The sequence below is a fragment of the Streptopelia decaocto genome (genome assembly GCF_964273445.1).
Source record: "Streptopelia decaocto genome assembly, chromosome: 3".
Taxonomy (NCBI): domain Eukaryota; kingdom Metazoa; phylum Chordata; class Aves; order Columbiformes; family Columbidae; genus Streptopelia; species Streptopelia decaocto.
Genome location: NC_138656.1, coordinates 66,801,797 through 66,822,420, shown reverse-complemented (window position 1 = coordinate 66,822,420; position 20,624 = coordinate 66,801,797). Strand labels below are relative to the sequence as shown.

The 20,624-nt window shown below is 40.8% G+C and overlaps 1 protein-coding gene across 2 annotated transcripts in view; it reads left to right on the top strand.

The window, feature by feature from the left end:
* Positions 1 to 1,476: 1,476 nt before the first annotated feature.
* NKAIN2 (sodium/potassium transporting ATPase interacting 2) overlaps positions 1,477 to 20,624 on the top strand; it is a gene marked incomplete at both ends in the record, with an annotated part of 527,329 nt that continues 508,181 nt past the window's right edge. For both annotated transcript variants that reach the window (XM_082048728.1, XM_082048727.1), the window contains one exon: positions 1,477 to 1,530. In XM_082048728.1, the coding sequence (XP_081904854.1) occupies positions 1,477 to 1,530 (54 nt within the window). The remainder of the gene's footprint in view (positions 1,531 to 20,624) is intronic.

Below are 20,624 nucleotides of genomic sequence, written 5' to 3'. Positions count from 1 at the left end.
GTTCCTCCAGTTGATAATTGTTAATGCCACTGCTAAAACTACCTCTGTTAATGAGCAGCTAAGCAAAAAAGTGACCTGGTCTGAATGCAATGTCAAGACTGCTGTCAAGACAGCATGTAAAAGCTTTGGGAGGCTGACTGACAAATTAAAATTTGATGTACCGTTTCCCACCAACTTTATGTATTCTGGATGCTTTTGATAGAAGAGAAAGGCTGAAGCACGTACACTATGTACAAATGTTCCTCGTGGTGATGGTGAGCAGAACCAGTTCCCTGAAAACAATTAATATTTTTTCTAAATTTGCCTGATCTTGTCCTTTTCCTGCCCTCACCTGGCAGGTCCCGGGCTCTGCTCCGGATCCTTCTCACTCCTCCAAGTCAGTCTCTCCTGACCTGCCCCCGTCTCTGCTCTCTGCTTTGGGTGGGAGGGAGATCGGTGCGGAGGGCCGGGTGAGGACTGGCGTGTCCCTATAGGTCTCCGGGAGCTCTCCCAGGTGCCAGCTGTCGCGGCGGAGGAAGAGCCGGCTGGGTAGGCTTCCCCCTGCACCGCCGGCCGCGGCCCGGCAGGCGGCAGCAGCGCGCCCCGTCACGGGGCTGTAACCGCACCGGCTCCGCTCCGCGGACCCGCGCTCTGGCCCGCTACCTTGCCGGGACTGCAGGCTGCGCCGTGCTCCGCGCCCCTGCCGCCGCCTCCCGCAGAGGGGTTGTGCCTGGGTGGCAGTGGGGGCTGCGGCGGGTGCCGGTTGGCCCGGCGCCGGTGGCGCGGTGCGGGGAACACCGGGAGGGGTGGGCGCAGAGAGGTGTCCCGCCGAGACAAAGGTGTCGGGAAGGGTGAGGATGCCCTCGCCGCGCCCGAGCAGATAAAGCAGCAGCCGCTCACCCCTGCCGCTGCGTCGCCCCTCCGCGACCTCCCGCGGGGGACTCCCCAGGCGAGGTGTTTCCACTGCTGGGGCTGTCTGAGCCCTGTCGGGAGGAAGAGGAGGAGGAGAAAAGAGGGTGGGGAAGCGGCTGTGCCGTGGGCAGGAGGGAAGCCGCTCTCCGAGCGTGAACTGAGCTCAGCAGCACCGCCGCCTGTTTCGCCTCCCCGTCCCTCCCTCCTCCCCTCCTCCCCCCGCCTCCCCCCGCCGCAGACGGCTGCGAGCCCGGATGGTTTGCGAGCGGAGTTGAGGGGGCAAACTTTGAAGCCCAGATGCCTCTGGGGCTGCGCGGCAGAGCGCGGCTGCTCCTGCAGGCACCTGCCGCCGCCCTCCCCCCGGCGCTGCCGCCCTCCGCGGGGGCAGCCGGCCCCGCTGCCGGCGGCCGCCGAGGCGGCGGGCGCTGCGGCCGCGGCTAGGGCGGGCGGCGGGCGCGCCCCCATGCGGGTCCCGGGCTGGGGCGCGCCGGCGGCGGCAGGCGGGAGCCGGGCGGCGGCCGGGCGGTGCTCTCCCGCCGCCTGAGTGGGCGCGGCGCGGGACGGCGGCGCGGGGTGCCGGGAGCCATGGGCTATTGCAGCGGCCGGTGCACGCTGGTGGCGGTGTGCTGCGCGCAGCTGGTGAGTGGCGGCGGGGGCGGCCCGCGGAGGAGGGGGGAGAAGGAAGGAGGGAGGGGGCGGTGGGGCGGCTCCCCCGCTGCCCGGAGAGGGAGCCCAGGGAGGTGAGGGGGCTGGGAAGGGGGAGGGCAGCGCCCGCGCTTTGGGCGAGGAGTGGGCGCGGGGGCCGAGATGGAGAAAGGCGTGGAAAATAGGGTGGGAAATAGGGGCTGCGTTACAGGTAGTTTCGCGGAAGCTTTGCCAGGGAGGCTGCGGTGGGCACACGGCGGAGTTAATAAACTCGGGCAGTTTTCCCAAGCGATGCCTCAAGTTGGTACCTGACTTCCTCTGGCAGGCCGGTGTTTGGCTGGCCTTATGTAAAGCGAGGACGCGGCCGTGTCAGGGGTGATGCATAGATTGCAAACAGTTTGCCACACAGGTGTGTGTATGTGTGAAGTTATTATGCCTGAGCTCTTCTGCAGAGGTGTATGTTTTTGCCTTTTTCCCTTTCAGACTTATTAGGCAGTGTACGTTAACATTGTATGTTAACATTATGTTGTTACAGAAATAAAACAATTATATGTTTACACTTACCTATAGAGGAGACATGTGGCAGCTTTTGTAAGCTCAGCTACCAGCTGAACTAGGACCAAGTTTGAAAAGTGGGTGCTAAGATACAATAACAAAGAGGCTGCCTAAAAATAGATCTGGTCAGAAAGACTGTTAGACTGTGCAGTTGTATTGTCGTGCTTTAAAAGTAACTAGACTTAAAGTTAAGAAACTAAAGAAACGTCTTTTCATCTAATACGTACATGGATTATTTTATTGTTATCAAATCAGATACACGATGTATAGAATTCCTGTGGATTGGAATGCGGTGTCACACAGTTGAAGACCTATCAATGAAGTGTGCACCATTTCTTATTTTCATTAGACCAAGTGTTCATGTGCTGACAGAACAGCTGCTGGAAGCACCTTTGTTAAGCATTTAACCTTATAGAAGGAAGGAAATAATCCATGTTGCTCCAACTCTCTACCTCTTACTGAATAGTTTTGCTGAGAAAGTGTTAGTCGGTATCGATAGCAACCAGCGTTGTTGCCAATTCCTCTCCTGCAGACAGGTACTAAGAGAACTACAGAAGAAAAAGCCCAGTAGATTTCAAGGACCAAAATCAGTAAAACAGGGCAGAAAAAGGAAGATGTGTTAGCAGATCAGAAATTCAAAATGCCTGTGGTCTTTCTGTTGGTTGTAATCAACCCCTAATCCTTTTGTATTGTGGAAAACATTTTATTTGTATATGCTGTTCTCCATCTAAGTTATCTGATTTTTTTTGTAGCTGGATGTATCTTATCAGATGTGATTTATTCATGCACACTGTCTAAAAAAAGAATCTTGAATACAAGTAGTGAATCTTGAGTGGAATGGTAGGAATGTAGCCTTTTGCAGCAATTTGGAAACATAAAATTAATCACTGAAGTTCTTCAGATCGATTTAAGTTTCAGACGCATACTTTTTTTTTTTTTTGTCTGCAAAGGGAGCAAAAAATTGTCTAAATTGTACTTCTTACAGGTAAAAGATTGAGTTTTGGTGGTTTTTTTTTTTTTTTTTTTTTTTTAAACTGCACTTAACGAACAGGAGGTTATGATAACTGTGTAATCTGCTAAGATGTTAAATTATTATTGTTTTTAAAGGCTGTGAAAGAAAATGTGTTTGCTAACTCATGGTGACAAAAATACAAACAAAACTCGTAGTAAAAACGTCAATAGAAATGCCCCATAGCAATGTGTCAGCACGTGGCTGAACAGGTAAGCTGCTGTAGACTTGTAGCATTACTGTTTACTCTTTAACAGTGGTTGTAAAGTACATTGTCAAATATGTATATTTTAAAAAGTGAAAATGTGTTCTGGACTAGTTTAAGCAAACTTTTAACATATTTTCATAACATAAAAGCAAACTTTGTTTTTTCCTGAGTAAGAAAAGTTTGCTATCAGCAATGCCAACTTCTGAATCCACTTGGCCTATGTAATATTATTTAGATGGGTTCAAAGCAGGAATAATCATTTACCTGAGAAAAAGTAGCTGGAAATGAAAAATTTATCTCTTTGCACTTGATTAAAATCACTTGCCATATTCCTTCATGTGCCATATACCATCAGATGGGAATAGGTCATGAGTTTTAAGTCAAGGAGACTTAACTCTCCTAAGCAGGCCTATGGGTTGATTGATCAGTTGTCACTACTTCTTAGGTAAAGGCTACTTAAAGGAGCACATGCTGTCAAGATTCATCCTCAAATTAGCAGCCATGTTGATGCAGATGCAAATGAAACACAAAGGATGAAGAAGTTATCTGTTATGGAGAGATGGGGGTGGAAAACATTTCTACAATGATAACCATACTTTAAAAAAAATTGCATGAAATTCTTAACATGAAGGTGTTTTATTACTGTTACCTGGGTTTCAGTTTTAAAATGATCATGTTTGAAGTAGAAAATATACTTTCATTTGAGGAAAAAGTTGTGTAAAAAGAAAGGTTTCTTAATTATTTTTTTTAATGAGACTATTTTGTCTGCAAAGCTAGGGTGTGGTGATCTAATTGGTCTTTGTAGGCACTATACAATAAATAATATTGAGGAATACGGCAGTTCAATAACTCGTTTCATATTGTGCATATATAGATGAGGTAGGTGTCAGTGAATGGGCAGAAAAAGATAGTTGTTTCGAATAATGGTACAGGAGTAGAGCTACATCAGCTTGAGAGACCCTGCACAAGCAGAATTATTTTCATAAATGCATTTTAAATGGTTATAGCTAAGGCAACGTACTCTACCATCAGATTATCGGAAACCTCAAGGAATGTTTCTGCTCTCAAGGGCATACTGATCATTGCTCCCCTGCTTATTAACATATGTATACCTTCCTGTTTGTGCTTTCATTTGTGCTATGGAAAACAACCTTTACAGCTTATTTTCTTCTGCATTTGTAGCCAATGAGAAGAATTAACAGCAAGTAAGAGCTAATTTTGCTGATGTTAGGAACAAGGCATTGCTTTCTGTATACGACGATAATGATCTCAAAATATCTTTTTGTTTCTTTAAGATACGAATTTTGGTGTCCTGTATACTTTATGCTTCTCAAGAGAAACCCAGGCATTAGGGGCTCTGGTGGTTTTTATGTCAACCATTTCGGCTGCATTGAAAGAGTTCTCTGCTATTGCATTTTGTCCTTTAAACCTCTTTATTTTTGGGTGTCTCCTTTTCTATTAATAGCTTACGTCAGTAACACTAATATCTTGTTGCTTAGACTTTTTAATAGCAAGAACAACAAAGGTGAAACTGTCAAGATTATTGTTGGTTCAGTGCTTTCTAGAAGGCTTCAAGGGCCCCATGGATGCCAGTTTGAAACTTTTTATGTGTCCTCTATCACTACTTGGGAAAGCTAAGAACAGTGGCAAAACAGCAAAAAGTACTGCACATTTTCAGCTTAGAAGCTCTCTTCCCAAGTGCAGTGATGACAAAGGACAACATTTCATAAGGAAACTTGAAGTCTCCAGAAATCATTGTCTTATTGTTTCTATCCATCAGGCAACGACAGCCACACTCCCAAGGCTAATTAGATAACAGATAATTCAGCCTTTGCACTGGCTTCTCTGTTGCTATCTGAATTTATTTATATCATTCTTCTGCACATTTTGCCTGTACTCTTTTTTTTTTTTTTTTAAGTAAATTGTAATACAGTTCAGATATTCTAGGTAAATATTAAAAACGATATAAAATTTGTAAGCATGTATATCAAGACTCAACTAGTGATTCTGGGGTATTCAGTCTGATGTTATAAATAAACATCTTATAAAGGGCACAAACTCCCCAGTTTCAGAAAATCTGTCTGTCACAGGCATCAGTGTATGATGTTTGCATTGTCTTTTCTTCACTAGCACCTCATCGTTTAGGGCATAAGCACGTTGACACACAGCCTGGCTGTATCTCTCTGTGACCTCTTCCAGTGGCTGAAGCCATTGTCCAGATGTGTCATTCTGGCCAAATCGAATGACAAAGGCACCTAGATTTAGTTGCTTTTGCTAACAGAGGCCCAATCTTCACCTTTGCTTTGAGTTAATGAAAAAAAAATCAAAATGCTAACAGCTTGCATGAAAATATCCTTGTCCTGTGCTTATCCAGGAATAAATAATGCAAATTAAGACAAAATTCATATGCTTTATTTCAAAAACTGTATCAACTGAGGTGATTTCTATACTTGCTGTGATGACCATGTCTGCAAACATATATTTAGTTACCTTGTTGCACACAAAGGCACATATTTGATCTGTGGCAAATAAAGTGGTAGAACTACTGAAATCCAGGCATTGAACTCCTTACAAATTTGGAAGTAGTGTCTACCATATGTCTTCTGGTCTTCTTTTGATGTCATCAGAGGTGCCTGTAATCTATATTGCACACACGATGTAAGATTGAAGAATGTCCTGTACTCTTACAGTTCTCACACGCGCTATAAAACAATGGTACATGTAACTACAGAGAACAGAGCTTGGTTCTTAGAGAAAAAAGTCTGCCTCAGTGGTTAGTCCTGTAAATGTTTGTTTTGCCTTTTTAAAGCATAATCAGCAAACATTTTTATGCTCAGACACTTCAGGATTGACGATCATGGCAAGTTCTAGTTTATATCACAAGTCTACCTACAAAGTTAAGCAGAGTTTAATACCATTAATATCTTTCCTTGGGGAAAAAAACTCACTTTTTAACAGTTTGTAGGGTGACTTGTCTCTGCACCTTCGAAGAGTGAGGTTTGCCAGATGAGGCTGAGGCCTCTGTGAGAGCAAAGCAGCGGCATTCACACCAGAGACTCCCTAGAATTAGTTACTTTGCAGTTTTATGTAAAAATGAACATCTTTTTATTAGTATAGGCTCTCATACCAGGCACATCATTGGGTTACTTTCCAATAGCACTCCAAATCGCAAAACTAGTGTACGTAGCAAGTTTATTTTTCCATGTTTGCTATAGGGAAGCAGCAGTGAAATTTTGCTGTTTACTTTTAGTTGCTGGATTTTGGGAAGGGTTGTTTTTTCTTTTTGAGTGTGTATTTTAATTGTGTTTCATTGTTGCTGTTTCCAGTGGTTTTCAATAGCAGCTTTAGGAACAAAGTGTCTGCAATGGAAGATTCTGATGACATACATGTTCCTGTGTTCTCTGCTAGCAAAAGGGAGATTAAAAAAGTGGGCTTTCATATGGAATGGAAAGTGATGTTGTTACTGTTCTTAACCTGTAGATCTGTAGGTTTATCAGACTAGAAAAGAGAGTTGAAAAAACTGGTTTCTGTGTCTTGGATAGTACTTAAATAGAAGTATTGCCTTTTAAATTGTGACTGTGTCAACAACTTATCTCTGTGCTTGTTTAAAATTCTGCTCCTTGCTTTGTTTCAATTTTGATAGGAAAGAAAGTGAAAGTCATACTTTCATTGTATCCAAAAACATTGTGATCCCACTAGTAATGAAAAGGAGACAGTCCTGTGAATGGCAGACTTTCAGCAGATGTGTGTTTGAAAGCTATTGTAGAACACTAAGAAGTAGATTTTGAGGTGTTGCTGGAAATATATAAAACAAGGACTTGATCATGAGTTCAGAGAGTTAACATCTTTTGCTGCTAAGAAAGAAATATGTAGCAACCTTTTTAGGTTTCAGTGAGACCTTGGTAGAAAAGTAAACACTCTTTTTCTATTCTGTTTTTGAGATAAAATACTGAAGAACCATAACCAAACTGTTAGTTTTATTTTTTCTCATAACTTGAGGTCAACAACAGTGATGCAGACAAAAAATGGATGTCAGAGGTAACAGTCCGTTATGTCACTTAATTTTTAGTAGCATGACTTTCACTGTGAATAGTACAGTACATTTTTTTCATAGAAGTGTGAATGAATAATAATTGTGAATAACCAATCATGCATTTCAAGAAAAGCAGAGTATGTTGTTTTAAGTTACAAGTAAAAGATTTCGTATCGGCTGAATAACAAGCCTAATTCACCGCTTTTTGAAGCTGAACTCCTTTAGAGTTCAGTGAGCAGACTCAACATTCAGATACTCTGATGATGGGTAGGAGGGAAAAGTTTGAATAGATTGAGAGAAGCTGAATAAAGTACCTGAATATAGTGACCCAGAATATCTAGCTGAGTTACTCTTCTTGTATAGCCATGAGGCAAATCTTTGGCAGTAGGAATTAATTTCCCATTGACAGAGATTTGAGCCAGCACCTTGAATGATGAGCAGCAGGTGACTTTTTTTTTTTTTTTTTTTTGTTTCTTTACAAAAAGCACTCAGTAAGCATTTAAAAAGAAAACACTAAAAACTCCCTGTAGTCAGTGGAAAGAAGTCTCTCTGTAGTCAACAGAAAGGAACAGAGTTCATTGCAGAATGGTTCAAAGCAGAAACACAATGTTTTGAGTTGGTAGTGACTCTACAGTGGGAATGTATACAATGCGAGTGCAGCATATGGGGCTTGTAAACAAGTACTTGGTGTGAAGTGGATTTGTTCCAGGAAAGAGTCTAAATCCTGTTGAGGTCTTCACAACACTCTGGTGCACCTGATGACATGGGTCTCAACATCTAGTTTCAGCTAGTGTGAAGTTTTGAGAAACTTCCCTGGGCTCAGGGACTGAAGAGATTTGACCAGTGGTCTGCTCTGGAGGCTGATGTCAGTGCCCAGTGAACTATCTGGATATCCCCATACTCTCCAAACTGCCTTTTTGGTCCCATGGCCCACTGGGAGCCCGAGAGGTTATCCAAGGTGCACAGTGCCAAAAGGGACAGCTATGCCCAGTGACAGTTTATAAGAAAAAGTGTGTAAATGGATTTCTCCAAGATTTGCTTATGTTTTTGAATGTAAATGACATTTAGTAGATAATAACAATAGTGAGTGTTTTTGCATTTGGGTGGGTATTGATGAGTCTTGATGTCAGAGTATTGATGGTCTGACTGAATCGGGATAATCCCTCCAGGCTCCTCTATGGTCAAAAAAAGGGGATAGGTCAGAGTGCCTAATGTTTCCTTCCCTAAACTGCCCTTTAGGGTCTTGTTTTAAGTGAAGCAGTCCTTCAGCTTAAGGAGGCTTTTTGGGAGGTGCAGGGGGAGAAGAAACCACAGATTAATTTTATACTGTTTTGCCATCCATAATGCTTATTATTTGCGTTTTCCCCTCTTCCATTTTCACTAGTCTGTTTATTGAGGACTATTGGATGTTAAGGACTGTCTGTGATCTACAGGAATGTATATGATCACCAAATTGAGAACTGCTGTTTTGGAAAGGTATTTGTCATTTCATTGACAGCAGAAGGAGAAACTAAGGAACCTGGTTTCACCAGAACAATGTCAGCTTTTTTGCATACTTCCCTTAAGATCCCCTAAAAGAACCCAAACAAACACACATACACAAACCCCCCAAAACCACCCAAGATAGTGACTTCCATTTTTCTGTAACTACTCAATGATGCTAAAATCAAATTGATAAAACCAATTTATGCTCACTTTGGTATTTAGGTGATTTTATGTAGCTTCCAGCAGGAGTGAGGAAGACAGGGACCAGTGTAAATAATGTGTGATCATGAAGAGTATGCTGAAAACATAATAATTTTAAGGGATTAAATAGTTTATTGTAATCCAGATTAATCTTATTTATTTTTTATTATGGTGAGTGAAAGAGAGGGGCTGTTGAGTGCTACCTGACTTGTAAAGTCAAATGGGCACAATATTTGAAATATTTTCTTGCCCCTGTGGCAAAAAAACATTTTGCAGTTTGTTATTTTATGCCCTCTTCCCAGATGTGTATGTACCAGCTGGATGGCATCAGAGAATTGTTTCAGCATTTTATCATTCCATAACCCTCTGATAGAAATGACATTTAGAGGAAAAATTACTGATTTCTGTGTTCAGTAAAAAGTAAACATGCATAGCTAATAGTTCTATTCACCACAGATCATACTTATGCATTTTTAATAAAACCTTGATTTTAATTCATACATAACTTATGAGAAATGTTTATCAGTTCAGGGCTCTGCTGATTCCCTGTTAAATGTTTACATATATCCAGATACCTTAAAAATGTCTTTCATTTGAGGCTCAGCTTTACCTCTTATACACAAACTTGCTTCTGTGCTGCCTGTGAAACGATGTAACATATATAAGAAATGCTGATTATTGTACTGATTGCTAAAATCAGTAAAAGTACCATTTATATGACATCATAAATGAATCTTAGATTTTTCCTATGCTGTTTGAAGTGTTAGCTTTCTAACAACAGGGTTCAGGTTAGTGTCTTTTTTTTCCTTTTTTTTTTTTTAATTTTTTTTATTTTCCTGTTTTTTCTTCTCATTTGGGATGTTAGTCTGGCTACATCTCTAGTGGCAATTCATCAGTTGCATGTAACTGGCAAGTTATTGGTGTGGTGAATGGGAGCAGGAACACACTATCATGTCCTATATTAATACCATAACATTGAGGTCTGGTTTCCTCACCCTTCTTTCCTTATGAAGGAATTCTCCTTAGCAGAGTTTTGTACAAAGGTAGTGTATGAGGTTAATTCTGTTATTCTTGAGAGGCATGTCAAAAGGCTGGTGCCTGTCATGTTTATATGTCACATCACCTTTCAGAAGGTAAAAATGAGGGACCATTTGCTGATGGTGGGAGAGAGATAAATGCCTTCTCATATAAGCATGTAATGAATATGCTCTGAGTCCCCTCTGGAGGTGATTGCCTCTTTCCATTGACAAAATAGGGATCTTTGAGTTGCTTCCCAGTAGGGAATGAAACTCCAGCCTCTCTTCTGCATGCACCTTCATTTACTCCGTTATATAGTTAAGCCTGCTCATCTTCAGTGGTATCTTTGTAGTAGAGAGAATAGACTGTGACACTCTTATTTTGTAGAACTTAGGCAGAATAACCATGAGTGATGCGTAACATTTCTGGATTAGTGAGAGTTGTGCTAGAGGCTGGGAACAAGGGTTAGAGGGCTGCCTCTGTTCACCTTGAATAAAATTTACTGTCTGAGTGATCCCACAGTATGGAATGAAATTGGTTTACGCGAACAAGATAACACTAAGAGACAGAGGGTCTTGAATCTAAGGTACTGACTAATATTTGCCTAAGAAAGCTTAACTGTCTTAGGAAATGATGTAATTCCTTTCCAGGTGACTCACACCATGGGTCAATTTACTAATTAAAAATTCCTTTAGACTTCTTCATAGGTGGACTACTAATTGGCCCTCAAAGAGTATATTCTCATTTGAAGATAAAAAGCTTTTGTGAGGAAGAAAGATAGATGTTACGATGTCTCTTTAGAACAATGCATGGATCTTTGAAAAGCCATTCTTCAATAATTAAACAAAATGTGAAGTTTGCAAATTTTTGCGGTGACCAACAATGGCCTAGCATTTTTCATTATTCTCTGGTCACAGTCTCTGAGCAGGCTGTTCTATTACAGAGCACAGAAACAAAAGGAGAAAAAAAGCCTATTGTGTGTCATTGCTGCCATCGCAAAGCCACAAATACATTAAACTCAAGATACGTTCATTGTGCACTTGAGCCATCAGTGACAAAGGTGCTGTGAGTGCCACTGAATATCAGGCAGTCGTATGTCATTACATCACTGTTCCAATTGGCAGAGTAAATGACAGTATACAAATGAAAACATGAGCAGCTAAAGGAACAAAAAAGAATAAGAGGCTTGTCTGAAAAAAAGGAATGGAAAATATGGATGTTATTTTTGCCATTAGCTATAAAATGCTTTTTCCCATTTTTTAAAAAAAAAAAATATTTTTAAATTATTGGCCACACCCATTTCATGCCCCTGAGGCAGTTAAGTTTTTATTTTCTTTGAAACTAACAGCAGTCCCAGGCAGTGACAGCAGCAGCTGGTAACAAACCAGATGATGGCACTGGTAGTGTTAACACGAGACACGGGCTTCAGTGTATCCTGAAAACAGAGTTCGTTGTCTTGGATTTTATCAAACCGACTTTCCTGAGTGCAGAGCTGTCAGTAAATTTGGTACTTGCACAGGGAAAACCACAACAAACTGGAGCTGGATACAGTATTCAGCAATTTACATTGTAATGCCTGTTTCTAGTGCTGACAACCTCTCATGATATTTAGCACAATATTTAGAGGGGCTGCTGTCTGGGACGACTTTTTTTTTTTTTTTCCTTCCTTTGTTTTTTTATTTAAATGAAAGCCATCACCCAGGGGTAGGGTTGTAATGGCGGGTAGAGAAGAAAGTTATTGTCCTCAACCCGCTGGAAGAGATGATGTCTGTTTTGCATCGTGCTAAACTGTGCTTTTTTAGACGAGTAATAAAAGTTATTTATGGACACCGATAATGTGGTATCTGTTGTATAATATCACAGATAGGCATAAGGGCAATAACAAAAGGCAGCTGGTTTGTAAGCTCTATTTGCTGCAGAAATGTGCTGCTCTTTGCAAATTGAAATAAAAAAAAGTGGGGGGAGAATGTGGTGGTTCTTTTTTTTTTTTTTTTTCTGGTTCCTGGCATTTGCAATCATTCTTGCTTATAAAGACAATTATGTGTGTCCCATGTCAGTATTACATTTGTCATGACAAGTGCCTTATTGCAGGACAGCTGGTCCTCTCTGCCCAAGACAAATACGTAACTACCACTGGTAGAAGTTACGAGTGTAACCCTCCTCTGCATTACATCAACGGGGGATGCTGGAGCTCTCATGGCTTCAGTTAATTAATGCAGGTGTAAAACCAGGAATGAAGCAGTGATGAGTGGGACTATTCACATGCTTGTTCAGAGTGCAGTGCCTGTAAGGAGTCTTTGAACTTCCAGCAATTATTACTTGGCCTTTGTAGAAGGTGAGTAAGAAAGGTATTGTCTGAATGCACAATGCCTGAGTCTCTTGGATTATGCTGAGTGCCTTCACTAGAAGGCCAGATATGCAGGTCCCCATCAACCTAGAGCAGCCACAATGAATATTGGTGTGCAGGGGATATTTCCAAGTTGTGTTTTATGGTAACTCCTCAGTCTCTCTCTAACCTCAGCAGAATTAAAAATGGGGTTACTGTCATCAGAGTTCACCAAGGCTTTTCAGATGCTCTAGTGGTGCTTTGGCTGCTGTCACTTCTGCTGAGAACGGGACCAATTTGGAACAAAGAATACAGAAGTGGCATGGTGCCATCCTAACACCGTCAAGAGGTAATACAAACTCAGCTGTGAAGAAAACCATTTGCAATGAACAAGGTTTGTTGGCCATGCCAAACCCATGAATGTGTTTTCAAGAACCACCTCTTGGCATTTTAGCTCTTGTAGTGAGTCACATGTGTATGTTCTTAAGCACTTGCTTCTCTCAGCTCAGATCTGTATAGTGGGCAGTTTAGACTGGCTTAGGGAATGTAAACCCATGCCTCTATGTACATGCAGATTTCTCTTTTGTTGCTGTTTTCTGTTTATTTTTTAAAATTTGAGTAAATTAGAAGTTCTGCAATATTTGGGGTGGCTAATTGGATTTCTGGGTGAAAACAAACCTTCACTTTTCTTGGAATGTGAAAACTATTCTTGAAACTGCAGCAACTATTCCATACAGTTTCCTTAGTAATTTAAAACAAGACAGTTATACAAAGCTACAGTGATGAATGGTTTGAACAGTTAATATTTGACATTTCATTTTGTGATTATACCATTTAAAAATAACTGGCTTTTGACGCACTGCTAGTATGTTTTTATATGAATTAGAAAACCCTTTTACCTTTTTGTTTAAGAATGACTGCAATGAAGATCCTTGCTGGTTGGATGATTGAGAGAGAACTGGGGAATAGCAACAGTCAGTGTTAAAAAAAGATAAACAAAATTGTTATTGATTGACTGAGATACATTAAATCTCTGTAAAAGTGAAAACTGGTATTACCAAGAAGTACTAGAAGGGTACTTCAGAACAACTGTCTCTGAGGCAGTTTGGAAGGTATGTCTATTATAACTGGAATATATGTGAGATGTAAACCTTGTGTTTTGACCTCTCCAGATTTTAGGAGAACTTGATTCTAACCTCTGCACCCCAGGCCCACCTGCACAATTTACAACAAGATTTTGTCTGCTCTTGTAGATGACTCCCTATGCTAGTCATGCCCAGCTCTGAATGGGATTTTGGGCAGACTAATGAGAGCATGCTCAGTGTCCTCCGCATAAGCTGTGAATGGTGGCATTCAGGGGGCCAAGCCATGGTGGCACCGTTCTTACCACAACACACTGATGGCCATTGACTGGGCTGCATTCTTTTGGTGTTAAATGATTTCACAGAGAATTGCATCAATTTCTCACCCATAAAACCCATCAGGAAGGTGGAGAAGAAGGCTTGTGCTCATGCAGAGGTCTGAGACTCTGGCACTGGGTTGTCTCTGATTTTCTTTAGTGAAGTCTTGTAGCTTAGAGCTTTTACACCATTTATTTTGAAGATGTGACATCTGTTGAGAGGAGTGTGCTGAGGCATGCTTGCTGAGGGAAGGGATGGGTAATCTTCCAGGAGCATTTCCATGTTATCTGTCAGCTTGTGTTTGTGAGGAACCTGAATTGATGAATGATGTGTTCCCTGCCAGTTCTTTCTTCCTAATTGTGCAGATCTTTCCTAGAGCAGCAGGGGTTTGTGCTGCCTCTTATGTAAGGCTCAACCTAGACCCAAGTGATCCATGTGCAATGGTGTGCAATTCATTTCTACTGAGAGTATTGTGCTCTACATCATAGCCATCCTAGAGCTTGTATAAGGTCAGTATGCTAACACAGCCACCTGAATCCCTTTAGAACATCAAATTTGATAAAGATGAAATGTGCTTAGTGAATATTTTTTAAAAGGTCAAAAAGTAAAGATGATTTATTTACTTCAATTGAAATTCAGCAGGTCTTAGGTTAAGGTGAGGGACAAAGAAAATAAATCTCTAGAATTATGTTATACTTGACAGAATATTGATCGATAATTGTCTCAGCAGGAGATGGTGGTGAGCTGAAAAGTAGTTTTACAAATATACATAAATATTTCTGATTGGCACATCTTTTTGTTGCAGTGGTCTACCTAGATTTTCACTCCACACTTTGCCTCCACACTACTGTTTAAGGAATATTAGACCACCCTCATTTTTGATTAAAAATAAGTTAGAAAATCCTGTATTTCAGTTAATCTTTCTACAATGTAAGAAAAGAAATACTTGCTTTGACAAGCTTACTGATTTCATGAAAAAGGTTTTACACCATCGTGGCTTTACTGGATACCCTCCACCATGGGTAGTGCTACCATAGGGAAGGTGTCCTTGAAAAGGGAGAGCAGTTTTCATAGGCACTTAATAATCACTTAGGGAAGACATGTGTCTATGGAGTTCTAACAAGAGTACTTGTATTTGCAAAATATCATATAGTTATTTTCTTTTATAATCCCTTCTTGTGTCTTCTTTAGTATCCCTATGATTACAGAAGTAATATAAGCTCTTTCACTAGCCAGCTGGCATAATCTTAAAGTACATATTTCTAGTGTGTGTTATTGGAGATCTGTGTCATTTTCTCTGCTTCTTTCTTTATTTGCTGCTATAATTTCCCATCCATGTTAGCACCTGAGAGGAATTCCCACCAGGTACCTCAGTGCCTGAGCTGCCTATCAAGATGATACAGGCAGGCAGGTGCCCCCAGGGGGAGAATTCGCTGCTCTTTGTTAGCATTTAGCTCACTTAGGTGCTCTATATCGTGGTCGGGAAGAACCAGTATCTCTACCAACTCAGTACAGAATATCAGGTCCTAAATTAGGTGCCTAGAGTACACAGAATACATATGGTTGCTCTGCCCACATGCACATCTGGTGTGTATTTCTTTATACTAGGTGTACAGTAGGTTAAAATATGGACAAACTCTCTCTCTCTATATATATATATTTTTTTTTTACTTTTTCTACCCCCTATTTTTGCTTTCAATGCCTTCATCTTTGTAATCAGCTGTGCAATAGCACAGGCAAGCTGTCCTCATTAGGCAGCCAATGATTTGCCTGAACCGGCTGTAGGGCTATAGTGTCTCTTGGTGGCATGCTGACAGAGGATCTGGAGAATAAAAGACTCCTTTGCAGGGGCTGTTATCACTTATCCTGGCAGATACACTGCATGATGGAGTGTGCTGCTTCTGAAGCAGGCCAGGTTTAAAGAAAAGTGGAGTGGAAAGGTAGATGCTTACACCACATGCATACACTCTGCCATAACCAGATTTGTTAAACTATAGCATTTCCTGATGGATCTGCACAACACATCAAGGAAAAAAAAAAAAAAAAAAAAAGAGGAAAAAAAAGAAAAAAAAAAAAGGAAAAAAAGAAAAATATAAAAGAGGCTATTTCTTTGGTCTTGCTTACGTAATAAGATGGATATAATTGTAAACAAGAAAGCTGTAAAATAGAGTTAATAAAATCCATCCTTATAAGGACTATTTACCCTCATAATGGTGACTGAGTGTGTGTTTCTCAAGAGCTGACAGGCACTCATGGAGTTTGTGAGAGCGGTTTTCTGTCATATCCTCCTTTTGTCACTGTTCATATCTTTTCACTACTTGGGACCAACTTGTATTACTTCCATGAAATGTCTTGATAGTGACAGGTAGATTGAGCCACTGCTTAGTTGATACTTGTTGTATTAACTTGTGTTCTGTTGCTGCTGCTATGAGCAATGTTGCTTATGTAGCTATAATGTAAGCCATATAAGCAGCAAGAATTGCCTACTAAGTAGCTACTAATAAAGACAGAATATTTCTGGACAGAATTACTCTTTCTAGTTCTTTCATATGTCATTGAGGCTTAGTGAATCTTCTTGGTTGCAGTTAGTCAGTCAGTGATCTGTTTGGTGCCAAGGTAATGTCTAGCCAAACAAATCCACCTACATTTCATGGGACTATCAACTTTTTTCTTATAGATAACTGTGGTTAAAATTGTGAGGGAATATCCATTCTGTTGCAGCAAAACAGGAGAAAAAGGTGCAGAGAGGCTCCCAAGAAATACTGCACATCTTGGGGAAATGTTTCTTCAGTGAAAGAAAATTCATTGGCAAGAAGTGAATGAAATGACAGTAAGGCTTATTGAATTCAAGAGGTGCAGTTAGGAAAGTAAGAACCGGTCTCTGATGTAGTAACAGAACCACCATGAGCTGTGGGGATAAAGGAATGGGGAGGGGAGATGGAAAAGAAAGAAAATGCATCACAGGTGTGACTGATTTGAATTTTGGGAATTTAATTTCACAGGGATGTCCTTCCCCTAGATCAACCGTTTTTATACTGCTCTGAAATCCAAGAGGTCAAAATGAATAACAGTTTTTCAGAGATCCATGGGTCAGATGGGATAGAAGGGTTGAAGGAAGCATGCCAGTTTGAAATATTTATTCGATATATGTGTACATATACAGGAAATGTATGTGTGCTTAGCTAACAGGAGAAAAAATGTATGTGTTTCAGTGGTGTGTAAAGATGTCATATTTGACATCAAATTTGTATTTAAAGGTGTGGTGTCAGGTAGTGAAGGTGTACTGCAGTGCATACATGATCACACTCATGGGGTTGGGGACTTTCAAAGGAAAACTCACATATCTCTATAACTTGAGTTGGAAAACTGGTCTTCTTGGAGAAAAGATTAGTAAATGTAGTTTAGGCACAAGCAGAGTCTTAAACAATGTGTTTAATAAAGGGTACGTATAAGCAATGGATTACATGCCCATTTTCAGCTCTGCATTGCAACAAAGGAGACAGCAGCTTAAGCAAATATGCCTGAATGAAGTCATAGCTCTGAATGTGTGTGTACTGTGAGTTTTTAAATTAGAATCCTGGTGAGCTGAATAGAGTCATCTTCTCCTACGCTGCATGGGTGGTACTCAAGACTTTAGGAGAATGGATGATAAATCTGATACTAATGGAAATGTATTAGAAAGAGATATGAATTTATCTTGATGCATGTGTCACAGGTGAATTTGTCTTTAGCAGACCTGTGAACTGAGTAAATGACAAATGTTTCATATTTGTGTCATGAAATTAAATGGGAAAGGTCAGTCATTCTGCCACTTCCTACTATAATTATTAATGCCAGACTGCTAATTTGGGAGAAAGAGGAAGGAGAGCAGAGGAAAAGAAAAAGCCACCTGGGCAGTAAGTAGAGATGGCAAGACCCAGGACCCTGCTGGGGACTCAGAAGTACAGAACTCCTCTTCAAAGCTGTTTTATACTTCAGAAGTGAATACAGATGGAGACCATCTGCTTCTGGATCTTGCTGACCAGGGATCTTGTTGGTTCTGGCCATTATTTGGAGGCACTAAGTGCCCTGGGAAACAGAGTGGCCTCTAGAGACAAGGGGGATGGACAGAATGTCGCATACACACACATGTTACGTATTGCTGACCATCAGAACTGATGTTTCCTTTGGCAGAAATTTCTCTTCATTCCAGTTACCCGTGGCTTGCTCACATGAAAGGGAAGTCAGATGAGTCATTTGAGTGGCCCACATGGAAAAAAAATACTTTTAGCTTACATGCTCCAGCAGCAAGCAAACACACTTCAAGAATCTAATATGCTTAGATCAGTAATACAAAACTTGTAGCAGTCTGTAGTTTATTTTGAATATATTTAGAAAGTCTACTAACAGTCAAGCTTCAGCTCACATTTTATGTTAAAGAAATCAGCATAAATTGAGGACCCTGCATAATGTCAGTGAGACAAGCTTTTATTCATGAATTGTATAAACGTTGATTTTTAATGCAAAACTAAGCCCACATTAACAAGACACACGATAAAGGAAAAAGTGCATTACATTTGGGCAACTGCAGTATTTTAAAAACTACCCACAGTAAGAGACCTTTTGGCTAAGACAAGGTGGTAGTTTGCAGGTTTCTTCTGCTTCTGAAACCTGTTCTTTTTTGCCTTTTCACTCAATTTACAAAACACCAAATAATTTTCCTTTTCTCTTTATCTTTTCATTTTTATTTTCAAGTAGTACATGCTTTGTAGTTGCTGAATATATTAAAAATTGTGTTATTTTGATTTTATGGGGGGTTAATTCTCACTGATGTGAGCTTTAAACTTTATTTTTTCCTAACTTGATTTTAGTACTCCTTTACAAATATCCGTGTTTGTTTCCTGCAGCTTTTCAATCATCAGAAAAATATTCCATGCAAAATTTAAGCATTTGCTAAAATCCCCTGAAGCTTTACTGGTATGATGTTGATATGCCTAGGCTAAGTTATTTTCCCTTAGTTTGCTCTTCTCTGCTTCGTCTTCCAGCTTACTTTAGCTGCTAGTAAGGCCTGAAGACTAATTTGCTGCTTTGGTTACTTGGTAAGCTAAGAAATAGTCAATATCATGAAAGCTGTTTAAATTAATTCCATGGACTTACCTTGGGTCCTCACATAGACTATAGTTGCTTGGTTTCTCTGCAGAGAGTAGGGTTGGCACAAGTACTCCTGGGGAGATGCTGAGGATGGGAAGGGGCCTCATCTCCCTTCCTGGCTGGGTTTAGGTGTGCACCCACTGCCCACGTTAGACGCCTGTGTGGGCTTAAGATCTGTACTTGCCAGCCTGTGCTGGACACAGATACCGAGATTGCTCTTTTGGTACCAATGGGAAGCTCAGTCCTTTCTGTCATGATGTATCTGGAGAAGGGCTGTCATGCTGGCCTTTATTCACATAGTGACTTGTTGGTTTGTGCACACAAGAAAAAAGCTTCTATTTGTTGGCTTCTTGAGCAGAGTGGGGCTGAAGACTTCATTTCTCAGCCATGTTGAGCAAGAGTACCCTCACCAGCAGCCCAGGACTAATGGGAACATCTATCTATCTCTTATTCTGGGGCAGGAATAGGACAGAGAAAGGAAAAAGAGACCTGAGCTCCACATATGTGAAACAGAAGAGGTCTCTAATGAAATGTACCTGGACTCAGGTGACTGGACTAGTATGTGTTTTCTTTGATAGAATTATCAGATGTATAAACAGTATTAAGAGCAGCCTTATACTGGAAATTTGTTTAGTGTGCTATTGAGCTGGGTAGAAGTAATGTCAGTTGCTTGCCCAAAGTCATGACATCAATCAGTGGCAACTGGATCTGAAACCGTAGCCCTTGATGCTTTCCCTTTCAGGAGTGATTTTATTTAATTTCTTCTTTAGTAAAGTGGTTCAAAGATTAGTTACAAATCTAGCTAACTAGATTTTGACTCACTGTTGTTACCAAAATTTATATTCAGACACTAAGACAAAGGCCTCTTTATAAAACAAAGTTGTGTTTAAAACATTAATAAATTCCTAAGAAAATTCCTTATAGAAACTACTTTTATCTCAGCACCAAACTGGCTTCTTAAAGCCAGTTTCAACAATAACAAAAAATAAGTATACTCCTCATTCTCTGTGCCTAGGAGAAATACTGAGCAAGTCTAAATCTGGGCAGCCTGGTAATTGCCATAACATCGCTCTTTTCTGTTCATTCTCTTAGCTCTGCGCCCTCCTTGCAGGGCAGGGCTGTACCTGCCACAGGCTGGGTTGTAGTGTCCCCTTCAGGTATGGGATGCCACGTGTGAGGGGCCAAGGGCAGCACACAGAATGCTCCTCACCAGATTGTGGTCTTTTGCTTTTGAGCATCCCTCTACGACTTTTTTTATTTCTTTCAATAGCTCCTTATAGCAATTTCCAGAACAGCTAAAGATACTATTATCTTTGAATTTAGATTTTTTTTTTTTTTGATTCAGCTTTTATGCATGCTCTTCTCAATGTGCTTGAACCATATTTTGCACAGAAAGGATCTTTTTGCTGACTGTTGTCCCGTGTTTTACATCCCTGGTATCCCACAGGCAGAACTGAGCTGTTCTTTTCCTAATCTGCCCTTCTCTTTGGCTGCACTGTCCTTTGAATCTGGGTGGGGTGGGGAAAAGAAGGATGTTTTGGTTTATTTGTTGCATATCCATCTGATTACTGTTGCTATGAACTTACTACCATTTGCCAGACAAGAAAAAAACCCCACAGAAAACCACTACCAATAACAAAAAAAATCCCTTACATTTAAAATGTATTCTTTATGATCTACAGTCTTCAGAAGGACAGTTCTGGTACTGTCAGAAGGATGGTGTG